Source organism: Zootermopsis nevadensis, unplaced genomic scaffold, assembly GCF_977971745.1.
Source record: "Zootermopsis nevadensis isolate Lab colony 2312 unplaced genomic scaffold, Znev_1.0 Znev_ptg000019l, whole genome shotgun sequence".
NCBI classification, from domain to species: domain Eukaryota; kingdom Metazoa; phylum Arthropoda; class Insecta; order Blattodea; family Termopsidae; genus Zootermopsis; species Zootermopsis nevadensis.
The window spans coordinates 11,082,316-11,093,981 of NW_028259151.1; the positions used below are offsets into that span (position 1 = coordinate 11,082,316).

An 11,666-nucleotide genomic window follows, 5' to 3' on the forward strand; every position below is an offset into this window, starting at 1 on the left:
AACGGAGAAGCCATATTTATTCTCGGAATACAACTATTGTAATAGCATCTGCCCGCGTTTTCCAGTCTCCCTTAAATTACTATTCGCTGAGATAAAGGTGAAGGTCATTTCTTAAACAAAGTGGACATTGATTTAAGAGGACGATGCTTTCACACTTGTTCAAAAGATCCTTCTTCAAAACGCTTACTTACACTGGCGCCGGTAGGAATAACAACATCTGTTGTTTACAAAGCACGAACACCACTTACAGTCTGCGATAATTTATCTTAACATTTCTCAAGTTAAACGTCATCATTAAAAGATTACCACTGTCAGCTCGTTCTTCGGACGAGCAGAAGTTTGTTGAGTGCGTACAGAAGAAACGAATATCATTGTAACTAATTACTGCAGATAATATTATTTTTTTATTTTAGTGTTCTGTCTGACGACAGGTCCATATGAACAGGATCCTTCCATCCTTTTCTCGGACTGGGACCTGTTCATATACGTTCTTGGCAGATGATCCAGAAGTGGTTTGCCATTGCCTTCTTCTGCGTGTGAATGGAGTAATTGTTGGGATGGCACTGAGGAAATCTCCGTGTTGCCTAGACCACGGCCTTGCCCAACACAAGTTATAAATTCGGGCACCGCCGGGAATCGAACCCGAGACCCCAGGATTACAAGGACAGCGTTCTAACCGCTGGACCACCGTGGCGGTTTTTGCAGATAATAATGTAAAGATAAATGGTCTTAGTTTTGGGGATAGCAACTCTTTCTCTGAAATTCGACGATAAATATAACACGAAATGTAAGCACTTGTCAAAGGCCCACACGGTAACACCGCGGGAGATCACTTAGACCCTTCTTGATCGCTATCAAACAATTATCTTCTGTAAGTTCCCTTTCTCAAGATGTAACTGTGTCAGGACACTTCAACATTCGTTCGATTCAGTGTCTAATATGTGACGTCATTATCTACGAGTCCACGTTCGGTTGCTGTAATGAACGGCGTGGCCCACAGAGGAGAACAGGTTCTCAGAAATCACTGTAGGTGACGAAACGTCGTATCTTATATAGATATTGCTGCTACCCGTTAAGCGCCTATCAACGTATTCATTATATTTCGAAGAAAATACAAGAGAGATCAAGGAAAGGACGAAACGAGATGAGCAATGAAAATACGAATAAAATCATTCCCCGTTGACTTCCGACGCACTTTTTACAATAGCAAACCATAAAATGCAAGGAGGAAATGATAAATCCCACGAGGGAACGGAGCAAATAATTCTATTTGATTGTACAAGATGGGGGGGGGGGGGTGGCTCCTATTTTGAGTTATTAGTGTCTCAGAAAGACGTAAATTGCGTAACAATTCTGAGATCGCAGTTCCACAGAAAAAAAAAATCAAGTGTTCAAGGCGCAAAACTGCGAATTGCAAAGGTGTGACTGTTGATCGAGAAGACCCCAGGCACTAGCAATGCCTTTTTTTAAAAAAATTATGTTAACCACTCAATTTCATGTTATATGCAGAAATCAAGAGTGACGAGTGGCGCATCCTCTGTACCATCTCGCGAGAGAAACAGGAAAACGACATACGTCAAGAACAACTGACTGATACCAAACCCGGTTCCTCTTACAAGACTCTGAGGTCAACGAATATTGCTAAAAGTAGTCGACACTTGGTTCTGACGTACTTCGAGGTCACTCTAGCGTGTTTCCGTTTACCGCGGGCCCGCGAATGCCGGAGGCAGAGTCCATATGTGATGACGTAATAACGACTCTCCAAGTTGATTCGAGACGAGGTAACTTGCCTCATTTCAGTCACGTGGCTGTCGTTACAAGGGCGAAATATTTTTATGCTCGTGGTGCCACTATAATTACATTTCCTTCATTTTATTACTCCGGGCGTTGCCAAGAAGAATGAGGCGTCAAGGCCTGGAAATTTCCACGCTGTTGACAGTTCAGTGTAATCGTCATGACACGGAACTGGAAACACTGACCTGTCCGTAAACCTTACCCACGGCTGACATCGCTTCGTTTCTGTGCCAGCAGAAGTCTGCGATACGCGTTTTCAGTGTCGTCACACCCGGAAGCATCAACCTGCATCCTCTCTGCACAGAAAATCGACTCGCAAGCAGTAAAGTGAGCTACAGTTACACCCTGAAGATGTTTCCTGCAAACTGGGACACACGGCGTTACGAATACTCTTGAGATCAAGAAATCATGACATGCACCAATTTGTTGGTCGTAAATCGGAGATAATCGTGGGTGGTAAGATGAAATATGCAGTGAAAGGACAGACGTGAGACAGCGTGAACTGTAAACAATCGAAAGAGAATTCATCTGAAGGAGAGAGAAAGTATACAAAAATCTGAAAGAAGGCCCCAGTACTCCGACACTCGTACTCTTGAAGCAACAAATAATTGCAGCAACTCGTGGACACTTACCTTTCGCGCCAAGATCAGTAAGTTGTTGAGCCCTGTCAGTGCGCCCGCTGCCATATTGCTAGCATTCCAGTAGTGGTGTCGTTTTCCTGAAGACACCTATAACCAAAAGTAACACAGGCTTATAACTTCAGTGGACCAGCTGTTAGCAACTTATGAATCGCAACTCTGACAGGGGTGTGTTCCTTTGGTTGGATGCTGTCCTAATCTGACAGCCCGGGAGCACGGCGTTTGCTGTTTCATGAGATTACACTCAGCTGGACACTGAAATCAAGTTTTGGTAATCGGCACTCCCTTCAGGCAAAATGTAAAGTTTCAAAGCACTCGGAAATTCGTGTGTTCAAAGTGGCCTTGGGCCTACACGCAGAAACGCGAACTCTGTCCATGAGCACTCATCGACAGACTGGCCCTCGGCACAAAGTCTTGAGCAGAGTTACGTTTCTTCTGATTTGCATTCATTCTCGGTTTACTAATAATTTCTTCTCATCCACTGACGACAACAAACTGCAAGGACCAACGAAAGATCTCCTCGAGAAACTGCCGTCGACACTGGATATTCAGGAAATAATAAGAAAAAACCAGAAAGGGGAGTTTCTGAACAGTTTCGAAAAACACCACACATTCATACTTTGTAAAATACAAAGAGAGGCGAATGAATTGAACGTAAATTATAATTATCCAATTCTTCCGACGAAAGCAGCATACCGGTCCCCCCCCCTCCCTCCCGCAAGGAACACAACCCATCTCTCGGCAACAGAACACGAAACACAAAAGACACCAAGCCAGAGTTAAGAAACACTTTAACGAACATGAAACCCCATATTACATTTCGCAATTTGAAACAGAGTAAGATGTCTTACTTACAGAAAGAACAGAACATTAGCACAGAAGCCTCTACGTAGTTCAGTATTAACGAAGACAGAAAACTGAGAAGTGTTTGGAAAAGTTGCAGTGAAGACGAGAGAGAGAGAGAGAGAGAGAGAGGAATTTAAGGTTGACGCAAGGATTAAATTAAACTAAGCTGTCTAATTATCGAGGAAGATAACAGTTTATTACGTTTACTTAAATAGACCTATTTGTATTCCTAATTTTAGGCTGTAGTTTATCTTGTGCAAGCTTTAAATTTGCAAGCCGGAAAGATTTACGCTCGCAAGAGCGAACTACTAAAAAAAATCTCAGGTGCAACTGGGGACTCCGCTCGTTTCGGTACGACGTACTGTCCACGCGCTCCGGCGTGGCCTTAATAAGAGAATCATCATCATCACCCTTGTTTGCGTAGTCTGCGAACCATCACATAAGCTGACCTTTCGGGGCTCATTTGGCTACAGAAACAAGTTTGTGTGTTGACATTCATTACACAGGCAACGTCCATTTATAGGTTTGTATAGCGTCTGGGAAGTTCGTAAATTAAGTCTAATGAATCTCCCGACTCCCACGTAAAATATTTGGGATGCAAGACGTTTGCCTTTCCAACCACGAACGAGTACAACGCAAGAGAACAAAAGCGATTCTCTCAAATTAAAAATAGTTCAATTTACAACATCAGTCTAGGCCCGAAACATGGTCGTACAAAACTCGTCAGAACCACAACTAATTTTGTATCTTAGCTGAGTCGAAAAAAGAATCTGAAAATTCTATGATATTAACTACACAGCACCGACACTGGCCTCATAGAAAAATAAATATTTATTAATTAATTATATATTTTACCGCGGGGAAGGAAAAGCCCATATGCGGCGTGCAGAATATCCGAAGTATCGATTGGTTGTTACCGTAAACATATCAGACCACCTGTCCCCAACCTCAGCCAAATGACTCCAATCCAAAAGCTTCGACGACAGACGGCTTAGACATGCACAGGCCCGGTCTTGCGGCAGGACCCGTCCGCTCGGTTCTTTGTTTCAGGTGACAGGAAGGCAATTATCCAGCTGGTCGCGCGAACACACAAAACCGCTCCTCGCCGTTGACATGACAGCTCAGAAGGGATCATGCGGATGTCTACCCACTGGACCCACGCGAAAACGTCGCCTGGCGTCGTGACGGTCCTGACGTCCAAATTCAATTCTCTTCTAGCTGATCAAGCCTGTTGCCACCTAGCGCTCGTAAAGGCTAAGCAATCGATTTAGAATAATAATAAACTTTCTGTAGGCTGTGGCAACATTTCGCGAGGGGCAGCATCTCCTAAATTTTACATTCTCTTAATAACTAAAATTCACGTGGCGCTGAATAATTGGTCTAAATTTCGAAACTGAAGCGTCAACATGACGTGAGAGGTTAGGTTGTTTTATACTTTCATACGTCAAATCAAAAACAGAACTGAAGTACGCCACTTATTGATCTACGAATCACAATCAATCATACCTGCTCCCGGAATGGAGGTGTGAAGAATCGACGGGCACGACACCCGACGCCGTCCCTAGAGGGGAACGGGACGCGGAGCGTCCTTATCATGTTGTTTGTTGTGATCAGTCCACTGACTGCACAATTTCTACTCAATCCTGATTTGACTGCCAGAGCCATCTAGCAGCTAATCTTAAGACTTGGGTGAGAAACGGCCGCTGAACTTTGCTTACGAAACATCTCGTATCATTCTCGAAAGGTTCTTTTACATGCCGTAAATCTACGACATCCGACGTCCGGCTTTACTTCTCTTCCGAAGGAAATTGTGCTACGGATTTTTATCACCCCTTAAAAATCCATCGACCTCGGCAGGGATCTCGTACGCTTAACACCCGGTGAACAACATCGTAACGATCCTCTCTCTCCGTCCTGGGTCATCGCACATTTAGGCTCATCGTTGGTCAGGATATTTACGGAGGGCCAGAGATCAGGCTACAGTTTGTTACAGGAACAGAGACAATTGAATGGAGCAGGTCCTTTGTCCTTAGTCCGCAGATGAAATGTACTCACGTCTGGACGTAGTGAGCACTTCGTGTATTTAACGTCACCTGCTTCAACGACGCAAGTTCTATGGACTAATAATTAGGGCCCATAAACACAGCGTGTGGTCTGAACAAACCGAGAGACAAATTGCTCAAATTATTTCCAATTCACACTCGTCCATTCCCTGTCTTTGTGGTCTTAGACATCCCCAATTCCATTCACAAAATTTAGAATTTCTGAACTGTGACTGGCGATCGGGTGAAAGTAATTCGCTCGGTGATAACTGTTCGTAAGGCGAAAATTCGCAAATCGAAAACTAAATTGCCATTACTTTCTACGTAAAAAAAATTTTGACTGGTTCCCGACTCCCAGAAAAAACCACTAGATATATTTTCCCACGACAAACGCATTACAGTCATAAAAATAGAAACAATATTTATAGTTTAGATGCGTCATGTTTGTGTTTTAAATTCATACATATATTTATTCTTCAAGTCTATACACAAACTATATTAATATTGATGTTAAAAATTAAAATTGATATAAATATTTCGCGCTATTCATCGTTTCCTCGAGGAAATATAAATATATGTATGAAGAAACAATATTATTTTTTGATAGTTATTGTCTGTTTAGCCCTGAAAAGCGCTACTGAAATGTTACGTCAAAACACTGCCAGCGTAAACATGAGAATTTACGTAAACAAATAATAAACAGCTGTTGTTACTGAAACCTTAAAATGGCTGTACTATAATAAGCATAATGAATCAATCGATGAACACGGGAACACGCGCTAACCATCCGGGAGGCTGAATGGTGGAACTGACTCAGCCTTTGCATCCGCGTCCGATTTTACGACGCCGTCGGACGAAGGCTGGTTCTTCGGTGTAGCGAAAGTAACGAACGTGGGTTGAAAACTTGGTATAAATTTACATTACCCCCCCGTAGCGAAAATATGTAAATCGAGGGTTGGGTTTATACTTTCACCTTTTCGTATGGTGTTCAGCCCCCAGGGGCACGCGGCTTATATATCGAGTTTTACCCAGACTTCCGTCAGTACGCCCGTCCAGTGACCAGCTGTGCCACCTCCGAGTCGGTGCGAAATCAGCTGGCGTACATAGAAGGGGCCCTGGTTAATTTTTCTGCAAACAGATCACTAACGCTTAAAGGATTTTTGCTTGAAAATTTATTTTGTTTGGTGGATATTTAAAGGGACAAATACGACAGTTCATTCGACATGAAAATAAAAAAGGCGTCTTTTGTGGTACTGCGCCCCACCATACAATCCGCAGTCCAAATTTGGAAAGGTTAGATCGAGATGAGAAGTTAAACATCGTTTTTGCCAAATACTGAACAGTTAACATCTGTCGAAGTGTTCTTTTATTGAGACGCGAGTAATTTCTTGTTCTGGAGCAAAATTTGAGTTCCATTCGAGGAAATATATGTTTTGATCTGCAAAGTGGACTCGCCCTTCGCAGTTTTTCCGTCCATGCTCGAAACACCTGAATGTCGAGGGACGATAATAACACGTACTTTCAACACCGACAAAGCCTCACCGGAAGTGTAACAAGACTGGACCCAAAAGGAAATCGCCATACGACAGCCTGTACTCTGGCACACTGAGCGACTGCAACGTTCTCTCATCTCTTCAGAACTTGCACCAATCGGATCGCGTTTCATGCTCAAACTTTTTCGCTTGGTGCTCAAACGCAGTTTTAGTTGCTGGAGGCCAATCAGACCGAAGCTGTCAGTGAGCGACTCATAACAGCCCGAAGGAGCCTCAGGGACGTAATTAGAGGAACGCGAAATAAAACAGAACGATGGCGGAATTGCTGAAGAGTCCCGGTTTGCTCTTATCTGAATTGGATGAGTTCAATTAAATTAACTCGTATCGCTTTAGAGATGTCCAGACCTACGAGATATTAAATCCCCAACTTCGGGTCACATATTTACAGGACAAAACACAGAAGGACAATCTCCCGTGTGCCCGTCTAAAAACAACGGCATTCTGCGATGAAACCACAGTTCAGTCTCGTGGAGTTATAACCTGTTTTGTATGGGTGCGAAACTTGGTTTAAGACTAAAAGGAAAACAGGAAATGCTGAGGAGAATACTTACGACGAAAAAAGATAGTAAGAGAGGCTGGGAACAATTTCGTGATGAGGAGATTCCCGTAATTTTGTTGGTGTCCAGATGAACAGCGAGATGACACATGCAATGCGACATTTTTGAACCACGAGGGATTCAGAGGCCTAGGCGCAGATTACGTTAAAACAAATGCGAATATGTGGATTTGTAAACTCGGCAATGAACCCTCGGACTTCACATAAAAAAACAAGTAATTTCTTATCAAATCTAAAAGTTCGTGACGATGGTGAGTCATTTGAATAAAAAAAATTCTTGTATATTTTCCATTGTCTAAGAAATATCCAACCAAGTGTGTAAGGACGCCAGAGACTGTACAACGTGCAGCTAGTTACTGAATGCCAACAACTGCTTGTGATTCAATGACCACAGCTAGAGTGGCTTGAGACAAGAGGAGAAGGTGAATGCCAAAAGGTCACACGTTGCAATCGTCGGGTCCACAGACTTAACACTTGTGGAGCTGAAATAAGGCGGCAAGCCCTTTGGGTGACTCAGCTGCTTTGTGGTACGTCGGCACTGGATCTGCTTACGTGTGGTGTTCTAACCTCAAAGCAAACAACATCAAAAGACGAGAAACTCTGGGAATAACTTTTTGAAACGCTGAACCACGTGCTGCAGGTAGCAAGAAAGGTAAATCAATAATTGTACTATATACTGAAACACTCCTCTACAATACTACTACGTCAGATTTCCTACCATTTATTCATAACAAAGTTATCTCGCTTCATTCCTTGCTAATACACGAACTCGACCCAACGTGAAAGAAACGCTGTCACTTGTACTCTAAGAAAGTATCAACAGATGTCACTAGGAGACAAAAGGAAAACATACAGGCCTCCAAGTTATAGAACTTGGAAAGATAATTTGTATTGAACCCAGGAGAGATTTATGCAATTTTTTTATTCTTATAACTAGGAGAAAACACAAACTAGGCCACATGAAAAATATATGCTACCTTGATGCAAGTCAGTACACATTCGATTTTAAAAATAATGAACCTCATAACCTAATTGTTCTTTATTGAATGTATACGAGAACTGATTAAGTCCGTCCATATATTTCAAGTCAAGAACTCGTTTAGAGATTATGTTGAAATTTATTACCCCAAAATCGCGTATCTTAATTTCATACACAAAACCAAATCCTAAGATGTCTGCGCATGACAAATGAGAAATCATCAGGCTATCATAATCTTTAGCGAAGTTTTATTTACCGCATAGCTCTTACAGCACCAAATTACAGGATGATTATTGGGTAAAAAAGGAAACATGAATCATGATTCAGCAACACAATGAACATCTCAGTCAGACGAGCACAAAGTAACAGTGCATTCAGAATAATGATGTGTGGTAGCTGCAGGTATCATAAATGAGACACACATAAATGCATCATAAAGCGTTGACTTTTTCAGACCTCAGATAAATAATCATCTTCAAATAAGACCATTCACTTCTCATTTTAACAAATTATGGGCATGAACACTTGGGTGGCAAAGATAATTCAATTTACTAACCTAAAATCTAGTCGCTCATTACAATGAGGACACGATGAAAAATAAAAATGCCACGTCTAAAACAACTTCACCATCACCAAAACTTTTATCTCCAGGTGATATGAAGGATATAGTGACATGAGGGCATCTGCTGAATATCATATAAAGCTCGTTTAGATTTTTCAAAGGACTCGCTTTAAACATGGATGAATAAACATCATTTTGCCCAAATGAAAGTAAAATCTTTCAACACATATTTCTGTGACAAAGGAATAACACGATGAAGCCAATAAGTCATACTTCAGATTATCCATCACATTAACACAGCATCCAGATAGTGGGAACTGTTCCATATATTCCAATCGCCCTTCAATAACGAGCACTTTTGACGCATGGTCATGTTGCCAGCCCATTTAATGCAACAAAGACAGTCATTTGACATCTGGACCATTCCGCACCAAACCAATCTCAGTTCAAGCCTTTACGCTTCACAGATAATACTATTATTATTATTTATATTCCTGATAGCAATAATTTTCAGAATTCCATTAATGATGAACCGAGCTGAATGACGTCTTTGCTGACCCGAACAACTGGTTTAAAGCCAATAAACTCACTAACCAAAAATTTTGACATGACAAAACTTAATGAAATTTGATGCTAGCAACAAAATAAGTTTAAATTTTAATACAGCTTATGAGAATAAAACAACTGAGACAGAATTAACAACTAAATTCCTTGGTTTACAAATTGATAATAACTTATTTTAAATATATTATCCCCAAACTTGTTTAGCGTGATTTTCCCATGAGGATAGTCGCACCAATGTTGACATTGGTTTGGAAGAAGTTTGTGGGTTAACAAAACAAAAACAAGGAACTGATGTTGATGAGATGTGGACCAAAGCAGAGGGAGAGGCAAGTAAAATATCTGACTTCACCAAAAATAATTACTGTTGTCGAAGTACCTTAAAAAACTTGCTGTAATCAATTCAAAAACCATAAGGATTTAGAAAGATATCCGCTGATGTACAAGCAGAGACTTTAAAGAGTCCAACACAAACAAAGATGGCTGTCTTCTGGGTTCTAGTGCTGTGTACTCTGGTAAAAGTTTATCAATGTTTCAGAGGTCCTTCACCTGCAGCGATGTTAAAGGTAGCAAGGACCTTCGAAACATAACTGAATACTTTATACACAAACACTCTGATGCGACTGGCTCACAAGGACATGTGACAGCAGATGCACAGAAATGTTCAAAACTTGGCCACCACAATCTGTGTTGGTCACTTTAGTTCAATCATGCCACATCAGAAATGATCATGTAGAAAGAAGTGAGGTTATGGACAGTATTAAAATGAATATAAAATAGGCAGACAAACAAACTATTAAACACTATAAAAAAGACACTAGTGCCATGAGCGTTTCAACCTCAAGAGGTCATCATCAGTGGCAAGAGGGAAATTAATTAATTTAACCAAAATTATTTAGAAAACAAATAATGAAGTTGAACTCTGCACTTAGCTATTGATCCGATCGGATCAATAGCTAAGTGCAGAGTTCAACTCCTGTGAATAACAACATCTAGTGCAGTGTCGCTTGAAATACTTTTGTTAAATACCCTATTCATTATTTGTTTTCTAAATCCAGTTTAAACCATTTGATTAAATTAATTAATTTCCCTCTTGCCACTGACGATGACCTCTTGAGGTTGAAACGCGCATGGCACTAGTGTCTTTTTTTATAGTGTTTCATAGTTTGTTTGTTTGCTTATTTTACATTCTAATACACTACACGGTACGCAAAGTTTTAAGAGTATTAAAATGAACACAATATTGAAGAACATGTCCATGATGAAGTGTCATGTCAGAAATGCTTTAGGTAAAGAGAAATGGAGGTTCTGAATTGCTCTGTCTCTGTGCTCTCCTGTGAAACTACAAACAAGGAAATTGAACTGGTTATGGTAAAAGAATGTTAGGCTACAACATGCCAAAACTGTCTTTGGTACATAAAGCCACCATAATTTTGTTTCCATCAGCATTTCAAAGCTTAAGATACAACCCATTTGTTGTCAAAAGAAAGAGAACGCACGGTACCAAACAATGAGTCGCAGGTCCAAGTGAAGTTGAGCAGAGACGAGCCAGTTATGTCCAGAAAAGGATTTTGCTGCTGCATGTGAGAGTTACTGGTACATTTGCACATAACAATGAGAATATGATAATCTTCTACAATTTATGACATTTTCATGGTAACAAAGAGAAGATAAGTAGCGCAACCCTTACTTTCATACAATAGTGAATGACAGAATAGATTTCAGTGTGCTGCTAGAAACATAGTTCCCAAGAGCTTCCTTCGGTACACTGAAAAAAGAATCAGATATTCTTTCTTGCCTACATATTAAAAATTTATTTTTTATCGGTCCAGTGAAAGTTTACCAAGTTTAAATTTATATCCAATAATACAGTCCTTCGTTTGTGTTAAGTACAAATTTCTCCGTCTTAAATGCAGTCCCACATAGCTTCTTTAATATTAGAATTACACCAAAACCATGCCAGATGTTTTACAAAACTCCACACCAACAGAAACCTCTGCTGGTCACCAGATTTCTTATTTCCACGTTTGTATGTAACAGGGATATTTGTAAACAAAATTATTGGTGTAATATAAAAATTGCCTAATTACATTAATTAATATCTAGGGATATGGTTATAAGAAAACAAAGTTTGT

At 40.6% G+C, this 11,666-nt stretch overlaps 1 protein-coding gene across 3 annotated transcripts in view; it reads right to left on the reverse strand.

The window, feature by feature from the left end:
• Window positions 1-11,666, reverse strand: part of LOC110841235 (uncharacterized) — a 70,764-nt gene that overhangs the window by 57,684 nt on the left and 1,414 nt on the right. For all 3 annotated transcript variants that reach the window (XM_022086577.2, XM_087351335.1, XM_087351334.1), the window contains exon 2: window positions 2,427-2,522. In XM_022086577.2, coding sequence (XP_021942269.1) covers window positions 2,427-2,480 — 54 coding nt within the window. In that variant the 5' untranslated portion in view covers window positions 2,481-2,522. The remainder of the gene's footprint in view (window positions 1-2,426; window positions 2,523-11,666) is intronic.